The 14,149-nt window shown below is 45.7% G+C and overlaps 1 protein-coding gene across 34 annotated transcripts in view; it reads right to left on the reverse strand.

Moving 5' to 3' along the window:
- The window catches only part of SCAP (SREBF chaperone), a 69,247-nt gene that overhangs the window by 30,955 nt on the left and 24,143 nt on the right, over window positions 1-14,149 (reverse strand). For 13 of the 34 annotated variants that reach the window (XR_013413849.1, XM_077992466.1, XM_077992455.1 and 10 more), the window contains exon 2: window positions 2,889-3,108. Coding sequence is in view for 22 of the 34 variants with exons in the window: in XM_077992455.1 (XP_077848581.1) it covers window positions 2,889-3,010 (122 nt within the window). In the remaining 12 variants the exon portion in view is untranslated. Of the gene's footprint in view, window positions 1-2,888; window positions 3,109-3,415; window positions 3,748-4,197; window positions 4,312-10,363; window positions 10,420-14,149 lie in introns of those variants that run through there. The other 21 variants (XR_013413850.1, XM_077992446.1, XM_077992437.1 and 18 more) reach the window with 6 other exon arrangements.

A 14,149-nucleotide genomic window follows, 5' to 3' on the forward strand; every position in this document is an offset into this window, starting at 1 on the left:
GCTCTGCTGCTCTGGACACAAAAGCTTCTGAGGTTGAAGACAATGGTGAAGCTTGTGTCCCTGGGTCCATAATCTCTGGTTTTCTGGCCAAGTCCCAGAATCTATGGATTCTCTTATACAACCTTTTATTAGTCTTTGGAGGTTGAGAGACTTCACCCAGCCTTGGAAAAATGTTCTCAAGTCAATCAGGTTTTAAGAAAAAAAATAAAAAAAACTTTTAAGATCACATGACAAAGATACTGGTTTGAGAAAATAAGTACACAGCACTAAGAATGAGACAGTACAAGACTGGGTGTGGTGGCTCACGCCTGTAATCCCAACACTTTGGGAAGCCGAGGCGAGTGGATCACTGGAGCTCAGGAGTTTGAGACCAGCCTGGGCAACATGGCAAAACCCCAGCTCCATTAAAAATACAAAAAATTAGTGGTGCACGCCTATAGTCCCAGCTACTCAGAGGGCTGAGGTAGGCGAATCACTTGAGCTCATGAAGTCGAGATTGCAATTAGCCACTGCACTCCAGCCTGAGCAACGGAAGCAAGACCCTGTCTCAAAGAAGAAAAAAAGAAAAAGAATGGGATAATACAGAAGGGTCTTTCCTCCTTCTTTTTTTTTCTTTTGGACATGGAGTCTCACTCTTTTGCCAGGCTAGACTGCAGTGGAGTGATCTCAGCTCACTGCAATCTCCGCCTCCTGGGTTCAAGCGATTCTCCTGCCTACGCCTTCCGAGTGGCGGGGATTACAGGTGTATGCCACCACACCCAGCTAATTTTTGTATTTTTAGTAGAGACGGGATTCACCATGTTGGCCAGGATGATCTCGATCTCCTGACCTCGTGATCCACCCACTTTGGCCTACCAAAGTGCTGGGATTACAGCCGTGAGCCACCACACCCAGCCAGGTCTTTCCTCTTAAAAGAAAAACAGGGTGACTACAAAAGAGGAAACCATAGTACCATCAGAGAGTGAAACCAAAGGAGGGCAACATAATGAGACCCCATCTCTACAAAAAATGAAAAACAGCCAAGTGTGATGGCGCACGCCTGTGGTCGTGGCTTCTTAGGAGGCTGAGGTGGGAGAATCGCTTGAGCCTAGGAGGTTGAGGCTGAGGTGAGCTGTGATTGTGCTACTACATTCCAGCCTGGGTGACAGAGTGGGACCATGTCTCAAAAAAAATTTTTTTTAAAGAAGAAAAGAGAAAGAGGTCAATTAACTTAGAGAAAAAAAAAAACCCCAAGAGCTGAGTTCTCAGAGCACTCCAAATTCATCACTTATGGGACACAGCTATAAGTATTTTATCTTGTACAACACAATTTAGCAGTTTAAACACCAATACAAACATACTGAGCCAGAGTGAGACCAGGTGACAGTAACACAGGTGCAAGCACCAGAGTCCCTATGGCTTGGATTTGAATTTGAACCCCAGTTTCCCTAATTTTTATGTGGACCAGGCAAATCTCTAAGTCCCTATCCCCTTTTGTTAAATGGAAACATAACTGCACCACTTCCTAATGTTATACCTGAAGCATCAACACAGCACCCAGCAAGAAACTCTCTGTGATGTTCATCTTTCTTTCTTTTTTTTTGTACAGACAGGGTGGGTCTTACTATATTGCCCAGGATGGTCCTGAACTCCTGGCCTCAAATGATTCTCTCGCCTCAGCCTCCCAGTGTTGGAATTACAGGCATGAGCACTGCACCTGGCCAATATTCATCTTTCTTACTGATAATCAGGGAAGAGCTTGAGATCATTAGCAACTGAACTGAACAGAGAGTTCTCTCCTGACTTCTCATCCTCCCTTCAGCATAGCACTGAAAACATCTATAAATGTTAGAAAGACAATGAATCTGAAAAACAGAATTCTTTCCAGAGAAAATAATAAGATGGGCTCTTTTCACGACTGTCAGCGTTTCAGAGCTAAAAGGGTCATCAGATACCATCTTATATCAAACTCCTCCTTTACAACGTCATTGTCAGCCATAGCCTTCAGGCTTCTATGAGGCCTTGAGAAAGACAGACAGGAACAAGGGCAGCTACAGCTCTCACATCCTGTCCTTGGCAAGTGCAGCTGGCCACAAGAATCAACAAGAGGTCTGAAGCAAGCTCCATGTGAACACAAAAAAATGACTAGAGAGCAAAGAAGCAAGTCTCTGAGGTTAGCCTGCCACAGGCTGCCCAAGGTACTGTTCTAATGGACTTTGCCTTGCAACACACAAAGAAGGCTCCTGCACTTAACCCGGTACTAACAGGAAACCACTACTACTGAGAAATAAAATTGAAATATCATATCTTTCAATTATCTGTGTCTTAGAAGTATCTAAACATTATTTTGAGATAGAGTACCAGTGATGTGAATAAATCTGGTGAATCAGTAGGTCAGGGCCAGCCGGAACTATTTTATTATATTAGCTAACCATGCCAGGACTAGAGTTCTCCACTCACAGTTAGAAGGAGCCCAAGCTCCCACTGTGTAAAAAGCATACAGAGGCCAAGAGCGCCATAGTGGTTAGGGTTAGAAAACCTACTGTCCTTGGCCGGGCGCGGTGGCTCAAGCCTGTAATCCCAGCACTTTGGGAGGCCGAGACGGGTGGATCACGAGGTCAGGAGATCGAGACCATCCTGGCTAATACGGTGAAACCCCGTCTCTACTAAAAATACAAAAAAAAACTAGCCGGGCGAGGTGGCGGGCGCCTGTAGTCCCAGCTACTCGGGAGGCTGAGGCAGGAGAATGGCGTGAACCCGGGAGGCGGAGCTTGCAGTGAGCTGAGATCCGGCCACTGCACTTCAGCCTGGGCGACAGAGCGAGACTCCGTCTCAAAAAAAAAAAAAAAAAGAAAACCTACTGTCCTACGACACTGGTCCACCATATCCAAGGCAACCCAAAAACATACCAGCAGGCTAAGATGCAGAACCCCGTGAAGAGGATGATGGGGATGGGATACGATGCACAGAGGAGCCCATGGTTGTAGAAGGCCCGAGATATCTTCTCACGCAGCCTTTCAGTCAGGGTCATCCTCAGCCGAAGTCACCTTGCTGCCATCCCGGAAAGTGACCATGGATCACCCTGGCACACACTTGACGGCACTGACAAAGAACAACATGTGCAGGTACCTGGTCAGAAGGGAGAAAAGCCAGTTAACAAAGAGTACTTGGCTCTGCACACTAGGGCTGCTGGAGGGAGGCGATAGTTATGTGGCTGGGGAATGGTTTCAGAATGCCTGTATGTAAGTTCTAGTGACATCAATTCCAAAATACACACACACACTCACACACACACACACTCTCTCTCTCTCTCCCTCTCCCCCCCCACCGACCCAACTCCCTCCCTCCTATATTAGGCAATGCTAAAAGGCCACCCCACAAAGGGCATTTTTCTCATGTGTGGCACAGGAAACCATGCCTGTGTAACAGACGTCACCTTCAGCTGCTCTCTGTCAAACAGGCATTCTTCCCCACCCTTCTCTATGCACCAACCCCACTGAGAGAAGTCCTTGGGAAAAACCTTTACATAGGGATGGCCTCCCCAAAACACACTGTTGGACAAATAGTGATTCACTCATGAAGAATGTCCAGTGAGGTCATGCCTCAATATAAAAACACCAAAAAGCTTAGGTCTCTGACATAATGGTCACCAAGCAAAATTCACTCTGGTAGAACTCTCTGCTCTTGGTCCTACAGTCGTTCCTGGGAACATAAAGGTAGAGAGCACCTCCTGTTCTGCCTGCCCAGTAGCTGTCCCCTTCTACGAGTAACAGCAGCCTGGTGTGGCTCAGGGGAACCACCTCACTCCACAGGATTTAGCCTGGATTAACTATGAGTCAAGGTGCCCCGTGCTGACCCAAGCTACACCAATTGGGCCTCGCTCCCTGGACTTTGACTTCTGAACACAAAGAAACAGGAACTTGGATATTCATGATGTTTATTCATCCCACAGAGGTTCCTGCTCCCAAGATCCCCAGGCTGTTCTGGCTCCCATCCTTTCCGAGGACTGGCTCATCAACTTTTCTTTCCATTTTGTAAGCTATTCTATATCCTTCCAATAAATTATCTTTTTGCTTGTGTTAGCCAAAGTTAATTTCTGGTGATTTCAAACAAATAACATTAAACCAATAAAATCAGAATAGAAAACTCCAGGAGGCCCAGGGATCTAGAATTATCTTCCCTACTGAGTCCTCCCATGGAATCCAAGTTTAAACCTACTTCTCTTGTTCCATGTTGCTGTTTTCTTGTGCTACAGGGAACTTGCCCAGACACGTGTCTTGGCTTGATGGTACTCACTGATGAAAACCCAGACTCAAAGATGACTCCTCATAACTGTCAAGATCAGAAACAAGAAGTAAAAGGAGTCACACCACAGCCAACTCAAAAGCCAAAAGGAATGCCTATTGCTCATTCTACCTTTCCGAAAGCAGAAGCCTTAAGTGCACATGCAAGTTTCCAGTTCAAGAACCTTCTATTATTTTGACATGGAGTCTCATTCTATCGACCAGGCTGGAGTGCAGTGGTACCGTCTTGGCTCACTGCAACCTCTGCCTCCCAGGTTCAAGTGATTCTCCCACCTAGTCTTCCAAGTAGCTGGGATTATAGGTGTGCGTCATCACGCCCTGCAAATTTTTGTATTTTTTTGTAAAGACAGGTTCTCATTATGTTTTCCAGGCTGGGCTCAAATGATCCAGCTGCCTCAGCCTCTCAAAGTGCTGGGATTATAGGCATGAACCACCATGCCCAGCCAGTACTTCCACTACTTTTTTTTTTTTTGAGATGGGGTTGCCCAGGCTGGAGTGTAGTGGCACAATCTTGGCTCACTGAAATCTCTATCTCCTGGGTTTAAGCTATTCTCCTGACTCAGACTCCCGAGCAGCTGGGACTACAGGCGGCCGCCACCACGCCTGGCTAATTTTTGTATTTTTGGTAGAGACCAGGCTCACCATGTTGGCCAGGCTGGTCTCAAACTCCTGACCTCAAGTGATCCACAGCCTCGGCCTCCCAAAATGCCGGGATTATAGGCGTGAGGCACTGAGTCCAGCCACTTCATTACTTTTTATGGCTGAATATTTCATCAAATGAGCATGCCACATTTTGTTTATCCATTCATCAGTTGATAAACATTTGGGCAGTTTCTATGTTTTGCCTATTGTGAATAGTGCTGTGATGAACATTCTAACATTCCTGTATTTGTTTGAACACCTGTTTTCTTTTTCGTTTTTTTTTTTTTTGAGATAAAGTTTCGCTCTTGTTGCCCAGGCTGGAGTGCAGTGGCGCGATCTCAGCTCAATGCAACCTCCACCTCCTGGGTTCAAGCGATTCTCTTGCCTCAGCTTCCTAAGTAGCTGGGATTACAGGTGCCCGCTACTACGCCCGTCTAATTTTTTGTATTTTTAGTAGAAATGGGATTTCATCATGTCGGCCAGGCTGCTCTCGAACTCCTGACCAGGTGATCCACATGCCTCGGCCTCCCAAATTGCTGGGATTACAGGCATGAGCCACCACACCGGGTCAAATTATTCTTGTTTACTTGGTCTCGAACTCGAACTTTTTTTTTGAAACAAAATCTTGCTCTGTTGCCCAGGCTGGAGTGCAGTAGTGCGATCTCGGCTCACTGTAGCCTCCGCCTTCCAGTGGTTCAAACGATTCGTGCCTCAGCCTCCCTTGTAGCAGGGAGCACAGGTGCAAACCACTATGCTAGGCTAATTTTTGTATTTTTAGTAGAGATGGGGTTTCACCATGTTGGCCAGGCTGGTCTAGAACTCCTGACCTTAGATGATTTGCCAGCCTGGCCTCCCAAAGTGCTGGGATTACAGGCATGAGCCACCGGACCCTGTCTCAATTTTTTTTTCTTTTTTAGACAGAGTCTTGCTCTGCCGCCAGGCTGAAGTGCAGTGGTGCGATCTCGGCTTACTGCAACCTCCGTTTCCTGGGTTCAAGCAATTCACCTGTCTCAGCCTCCTGAGTAGCTGGGATTACAGATGTGTGCCACCACACCCAGCTAATTTCTGCATTCTTAGTAGAGACGGGGTTTCACCATCTTGACCAGGATGATTTCAATCTTTTGATCTCGTGATCTGACCGCCTCAGGCTCCCAAAGCGCTGGGGCTACAGGCATGAACCACTGCACCTGGCCAACCTTTTTGTTTTGTTTTGTTTTGTCTGAGACAGAGTCCCGCTCTGTCTCCCAGGCTGGAGTGCAGTGGCACAGTCTCGGCTTACTGTAACCTCCACCTCCTGGGTTCAAGTGATTCTCCTGCCTTAGCCTCCCAAGTAGCTGGGACTACAGGCACCCACCACCATACCCGGCTAATTTTTTATTTTTAGTAGAGACGGGGTTTTACTATATTGAACTACTGACCTCATGATCTGCCCTCCTTGGCCTCCGAAAGTGTTGGGATTATAGGCGTGAGCCACCGTGCCCAGCCACCCCCAATTCTTATTTTTACTTTTCTGTTGTTGTTGTTCAGTTGGGGTTTTTTGTATTTTTTTTCTTTTTGTTTTCTTTTGAGTATATTCATTCTTAGGAGTGGAAATGCTTGGTCATAAGGTAATTTTCCTCAATATCTTCTTCTAAAAATGTGTAGTTTCACATTTGTTTAAGTCTGTAATCCAGCTGGATGCAGTGACTCATGCCTGTAATCCCAACACTTTGGGAGGCTGAGGTGGGAAATCACTTGAAACCAGGAGTTTGAGACCAGCCTGGACACTGTGAGACCTTGTCTTTACAAAAAAAAAAAAAAAAATTAATAACTAGCAGGGCAGGGTGGCACACGCCTGTAGTCCTAGCTACTTGGGAGGCTGAAGTAGGAAGTTCACTTTAGACCAAGAGTTTGAGGCTACAATGAGCTATGGCCACACCACTGCACTCTAGCCTGGGCTACAGAGCAAGACTGTCTCAAAAAATAAAAATAAAAATCTGTGATCCATTTGAGTTAATTTTTAGATGAGGTGTGAGATATAAATTCCTTTTGTTCCCCTTTGGTCTAAAGATAGCCAATTGTTCCAGCACCATTTGGTGAAAAGACTATCCTTCCTCCATTGAATTGCTTGGCATCTTTGTCAAAAAGCAGTTGTCTGGGCCAGGAACAGTGGCTCACGCCTGTAATTCCAGCACTTTGGGAGACCGAGGTGGGTGGATCGCTTGAGGCCAGGAGTTTGAGACCTGGCTAACATAGTGAAACCCCTCTCTACTAAAAACAGAAAAAAATTAGCTGGGTGTGATGGCACACACTTGTAATCCCAGCTACTTGGTAGGCTGAAAACCGCTTGAACCCAGAAAGCAGAGGTTGAGCAAGCCAAGATCACCCCACTGCACTCCAGCCTAGGTGACAGACTGACTCCATCTCAAAAAAAGAGAAAAAGGCCTGGCGCAGTGGCTCACGCCCATATTCCCAGAACTTTGTGAGGCAGAGGCTGGCGGATCACAAGGTCAGAAGTTCAAGACCAGGCCGGGCGCGGTGGCCCAAGCCTGTAATCCCAGCACTTTGGGAGGCCGAGGCGGGCGGATCACAAGGTCAGGAGATCGAGACCATCCTAACACGGTGAAACCCCGTCTCTACTAAAAATACAAAAAAACTAGCCGGGTGAGGTGGCGGGCGCCTGTAGTACCAGCTACTCGGGAGGCTGAGGCAGGAGAATGGCGTAAACCCAGGAGGCGGAGCTTGCAGTGAGCCGAGATCGCGCCACTGCACTCCAGCCTGGGTGACAGAGCAAGACTCTGTCTCAAAAAATAAAAAAAATAAAAATAAAAAGAAGTTCAAGACCAGCCTAGCCAACATGGTGAAACCTCTTCTCTACTAAAAAGACAAAAATTAGCTGGGTGTGATAGTGAGTGCTTGTAATCCCAGCCACCTGGGAGGCTGAGGCAGGACAATTGCTTGAACCTGGGAGGCGGAGGCCACAGTGAGCCAAAGATTGCATCACTGCACTCCAGCCTGGGCAATGGAGCGTGACTCTGACTCAAAAAAAAAAAAAGAAAAACAAAAAGAAAAAAGAAAAAAAGGCCAGGTGCAGCAGCTCATGCCTTTAATCCCACACTTTGGGAGACCAGGGCGGGCAGATCTCTTGAGGTCAGGAGTTCGAGACCAGCCTGGCCAACATAGTGAAACCCTGTCTCTACGAAAAATACAAAATAGCCGGGCATGGTGGCGTACGCCTGTAATCCCAGCTACTCTGGAGACTGATGCAGGAGAATTGCTTGAACCCAGGAGGCGGAGGTTGCTGTGAGCTGAGATCGCGCCACTGCACTCCAGCCTGGGCGAGAGGGAGATTCCCTCTCAAAAAAAAAAAAAAAAAAAAAAAAAAACTTGATAGAATTTTGATAGAAACTGCATTAAACCTGTTCATCAAATTTGCAAAGAACTGGCATGTTGAGTCTTCCAATCCATGAACATGGTATATTTCTCCATTTATTTAGATCTTTGACTTCTTTCATCAGCATTGTGTAGTTTTCAGCATACATGACTGTACATGTTTTGTTAGACTTATACCTATTATTTCACTTTTTTCAGCAACTATGTTTTCAATTTTGGTTTTCACATGTTCATTGCTAGTACACTGATTTTTTTATGTTAATCTTTTATCCTGCAACTGTCCTGAAATCACTTATTAAGTGCCAGAGTCTTTGTGTGTGTGTAGATTCTTTGGGAATTTCTACGAAGACTTATCATGTTATCTGTGAACAAAAACATTTATTTCTTCCTTTCCATAATTTCTTCAAATATTTTTTCTGCACCACTCTTTCTCCTTTTTGAGACTTCAAAAACATAAACCTTCTGTTATTGTCCTATGGGTCCCTGAAGCTCTGTTTTTTTGTTTTGTTTTTTTCATTTTATTTCAATCTCTGTTAGTCAGACTGGATAATTTCTATTATTCTACCTTCATGTTCACTGACTCTTCTGTCTTCTCCATTCTGCTATTGAGCCCACCCAATTAATTTTTCATTTAGATTGTCATATTTTGCAGTAAATAAATTTCTAATTTTCTGTTCATTTCAAGAGTATTCACCCTTACTTGCTATAGCAAGGTTTTAATTAACATTTTAATTATACTTTGGCTTTTAATTTTTTGGATCTGTGTCATGTTGCGGTTGCCATCGGTTGGCTGTCTTTCCCCCTCATGATTTTCCTGATTCTTCATAGCTGAAGTAATTCTGAATTACTGGACATTTTGATTATTATGCTATGTGACTCTAGCTCTTGTTTAAGTCCCACGAAAAATTCTGAATTTGCCTTTGCAGCAATCAACCTAATTAGGTCCAGTCCACAAGTTCCTACCCACCTTCTGTGGGCTGTGGTACCAATATGAGATCAGTTTTCTTTCTTTTTTGAGACGGAGTCTCGCTCTGTCACCCAGGCTGGAGTGCAGTGGCACGATCTCGGCTCATTGCAAGCTCCACCTCCCAGATTCATGCCATTCTCTTGCCTCAGCCTCCCGAGCAGCTGGGACTACAGGTGTCCGCCACCACGCCCGGCTAATTTTTTGTATTTTTAGTAGAGATGGGGTTTCCCCATGTTGGCCAGGATGGTCTCGATCTCCTGACCTCGTGATTCACCCGCCTTGGCCTCTCAAAGTGCTGAGATTACAGGCGTGAGCCACCGGGCCCGGCCGAGATCAGTTTTAAAAGCCTCTGAAGTATTATTTTGGTTTTTCCCAAGCATACTGGGCCAGTGTGGAACTACTTGAGCAGTAATCTACTCCACAGTTTGGTCCTCAAAGCCTCTGGTATGCTATTTAGGGTCAGATGCACATATGTTAATTCTGAAGAACAGCCCAGGAGTTCATATGCAACTTTATGAGTTTAATTTGTTGAGCTCCTTCCTCTACACAATCTTTCTAATACTTTCCAGATCTCAAAGGCCCCTTTCCTGGTCTTCTAGCTAAAAGTCAGGGGTTTAATTTCCCTGACCTGCTGAGTACCTCCCACAACTGTGACTACCTCCAAGGAAAAGCAATGAGAGAAAGGAAACAACAAAATCAAGCATTCCCTCCATGCTCCTGGGACCACAGTCCCTATGAATAGAAGACTTCCTCTCCTATCCATCTGCCAATGTCACTGCTGTCTCCACCGCTACAGAATTACATGGAGGGCCAGAGCAAGAGAAAAGGAGAAAAGACAAAGCAAACAACACATGAGACTTCTCCCTCCATCCCCGTTCCTGACCCACGATGATCCCCTTTCCTGCTCCTCAAACTAGAAAGACAGCTTCTGTTAGACCTCTTTTCCTGCACATCCAGCACATATTTCCAGGTTTGGGGCTGACTTTAAATCCAGGCTGGAAAATATTATATGGAGGAAAAAAAATATGGGAAACTCACTACCAGTTCACTGGTATTTGGAGTTCTGCTTTCCTTCTCCAATTTGCGTGCTAACATTTACCTTTCTGGGGTTACTCCACTGATCCATGCATTCTGTCCAGGGATTTCAGTTGCTCTCTGTCAGACATAAAGGGTGGAGTTATGTTTACTCCATCTTTATCACAATCAGAACTCTTAAACTTTTTTGTAATGTGAAAATCTTCATACATTTCAGGATTCTTTGCCTTTTTTTTTTTTTTTTTTTTTTTTTTTGAGACGGAGTCTCGCTCTGTCACCCAGGCTGGAGTGCAGTGGCCGGATCTCAGCTCACTTCTCCTGCCTCAGCCTCCCGAGTAGCTGGGACTACAGGCGCCCACCACCTCACCCGGCTAGTTTTTTGTATTTTTTTTTAGTAGAGACAGGGTTTCACCGTGTTTGCCAGGATGGTCTGGATCTCCTGACCTCGTGATCCGCCCGTCTCCACCTCCCAAAGTGCTGGGATTACAGGCTTGAGCCACCGCGCCCAGCCGATTCTTTGCCTTTAAAGAAACTTTTTTTTTTTTTTGAGATGGAGTCTTGCTCTGTCACCCAAGCTGGAGTGCAGTGGTGTGATCTTGGCTCACCACAACCTTCGCCTCCTGGGTTCAAGCAATTCTTGTGCCTCAGCCTCCCAAGTAGCTGGAGTTACAGGCGTGTGCCACCCCACCCAGCTAATTTTTATATTTTTGGTAGAAAGGGGGTTTCACTATGTTGGCCAGGCTGGTCTCAAACTCTTGACCTCAATCGATCTGCTTGCCTCAGCCTCCCAAAGTGCTGGGATTACAGGTGTGAGCCACTGCTCCTGGCCCTAAGGAAACTTTTCACACTATGCCTACTGGCATTTTTCTGTCAATCACATCATTTCATTGTGAGAAGCATGTAATACAAGTTTTCTACAAAAAGCATACATTACTTTTACAATTTGAAAAAATAAAAATTATACACAAAAAGTGCACAAAACAGAATAGAGGGAAACATTAGTAGTGGTTGCTTGTCTTTGTGTAATGTGATTACATGCAGGATTTTTTTTTTCTTGAGACAGAGCCTCACTCTGTCACCCAGGCAGCGGCAGGATTACAGCTCACTGCAGCCTCAATCTCCCAGGCTCAGGTGATCCTCCCACCTCAGCCTGCTTACTAGCTGAAACTATAGGCGCGTACCACCATGAGAGATAATTTTTTGTATTTTTAGTAGAGACAGGGTTTTGCCATGTTGCCCAGGCTGGTCTCAAACCCCTGGGCTCAAGCAATCCTCCCGCTTCAATCTCCCAAACTGATTATAGGTGTGAACCACCACACCGAGCCGAGAAATTTTTTTTTTTTTTTTTTTTTTTTTTGAGACGGAGTCTCGCTCTGTCACTCAGGCTGGAGTGCTGTGGCCGGATCTCAGCTCACTGCAAGCTCCGCCTCCCAGGTTTACGCCATTCTCCTGCCTCAGCCTCCCTAGTAGCCGGGACTATAGGCGCCCGCCACCTCGCCCGGCTAGTTTTTTTTTTTTTTGTATTTTTTAGTAGAGACGGGGTTTCACCGTGTTAGCCAGGATGGTCTCGATCTCCTGACCTCGTGATCCGCCCGTCTCGGCCTCCCAAAGTGCTGGGATTACAGGCTTGAGCCACCGCGCCCGGCGAGAAATTTTTTTAACTCAAATCTCAATACCTTTACATTGTTCACTATAAGCATTCATTTATTTATTTTTCTTTTTTTAGAGATGGGGTCTCACTCTGTCAACCAGGCTGGGGTACATGGGTACCATCGTGTCTTACTGCAGCCTTGAATTCCTGGACGCAGTCCTCCCAGCTCAGCCTCCCGTGTAGCTAGGATTACAGGTATGTGCCACCATGGCCAGCTAATTTTTTTTTTAAAAAATTGTTGGGGGGAGACAGGGACTCAATATGTTGCCCAGGCTGGTCTTGAACTCCTGGTTTCAAGCAATCCTCCTGCCTTGGCCTCCAAAAGTGTTGGGATTACAGACGTGAGCCAACGTGCAAGCCTATTTAAAATAAACTTTTAAAGTTTAGTATAACATATCACAGAAAAGCATACAAATTATAAGCACACAGCTCCATGAATTACTACCAAGTAAACAAAGCCATGTAACCTAAACATCACTCCATCAAGAAACAGAACATTAACCCAAAGGGTCCCCCTTATGAGCCCCAGTGCTGACTATTTTTCAATTATAAAAGTAAAAATATACATGTTTATATTCAAATATTCAAATAGTACTGGAATGACCTTTTTTTTTTTTTGAGACAGGGTCTCACTCTGTCACCCAGGCTGGAGGACAGTGGCATGATCATGGCTCACTGCAGCCTCCACCTCCCAGGCTCAATCAATTCTCCCACTTCAGCCTCCCAAGTAGCTAGGACTACAGGTGTACACCACCACATCCAGCAAAATGTTTGTTATTTTTTGTAGAGATGGGGTTTCACCATGTTGCCCAGGCTGATCTTGAACTCCTAGACTCCAGCCATCCTCCTGCCTTGGTCTCCCAAAGAGCAGGGATTACAGGCTGAGCCACCCACCATGCCTGGCCCTCACAGACCCCTTCTTATCCCTTTCCAATTCACCTTATCTCAGAGGTCAGAGTGGACACAGATTCTACCAATGCCATGAGCTGGATCCCCTTCTGCACTTAGAACAAAGTCCAAATGCCTCTCCCTAGCTCCCAGGGCTCTGCACAACCCACCCCGGTCCTCCCCAACTTCACCTCATGTCACCTCTCCATTCTGCTCTCTTCCAATGCCTTATGTGTGCCAACCTCATTCCCATCTCAGGGGCCTGGCACATACTGTTCCGTCCTCTATTCCCTCTTCTCTTTATAGGCTGGTTCTTTTTCCTCTTCAAGTCTCAGCTGAAATATGATTTCTACAAAAAGACCTCCCCTGTCTTCCAGTAGTTCTCTCTATTGTTCCTTACAGAGCCTATTTCTTCTTTTTCAGTGCATTTAAAACTCTGTAACTGTACAAATGACTCATTCCCTAGTTTACTATCTGTCCTCTGTCGAGACTATAAATAAACTCCCTGTCTGTTCTTCAGGGTCTTTAATAGTACTTGGTATGTTAAATTTTTATTAAATGCACCTATACTCCCAGCTACTCAGGAGACTGAGGTGGGACAATCCCTTGAGCCCAGTTCTATGCCAGCCTGGGCAACATAGACCCTGTCTTTGAAAACAAACCACTTGTTGAATAAGTGATGAGCAAACCAACCAACCCAACCAGGATCAGATATTATCAGGACAGTGTTCAGTACATATCTTCTCAATTTCTAACTGTGATACAAAGCACCTCAGGCATTCTGGAAGAAAGAGAGACAGCTAATAATCCCATCTCTCTGAATGAAATAATAGACAAGGAACACTTCATCCATCCTGTTCTTCACAAATGTCCCAATCTAAATCCTTGTTAGAAATGCAAATTATTGGGCCTATCCCAGACCTGGTGAATCAGAAAATCTGGGGGTGAGGCCCAGCAATCTGTATTTAACACACCCTCCAGTTGACACTGATATGCTCAAGTTTGAGAAACACTGCCCTACCAAACCCTGGAGCCCAAGAGTTGCCTCAGTCAACTCTATGGTGCCCACATCTGGAACATGTCTAAACTGGACTAGCAGGGCAGGCACTGTAGCTAACTAAAGTCTGCAATCCCAGCAGTTTTGGAGGCTGAGGCAGGAAGATTGCTTGAGGCCAGGAAAGTTCAAGACCAGCCTGGGCAACATACAGAGAACCTGTCTCTACAAAAAAAAGTTTTAAAATTAGCCAAGTGTGGTGGCTCATGACTGGAGTCCTGGCTACTTGGGAGGCTGAGTGGGAAGGATTGCTTGAG

The sequence above is a fragment of the Macaca mulatta genome, chromosome 2 (genome assembly GCF_049350105.2).
Source record: "Macaca mulatta isolate MMU2019108-1 chromosome 2, T2T-MMU8v2.0, whole genome shotgun sequence".
Taxonomy (NCBI): domain Eukaryota; kingdom Metazoa; phylum Chordata; class Mammalia; order Primates; family Cercopithecidae; genus Macaca; species Macaca mulatta.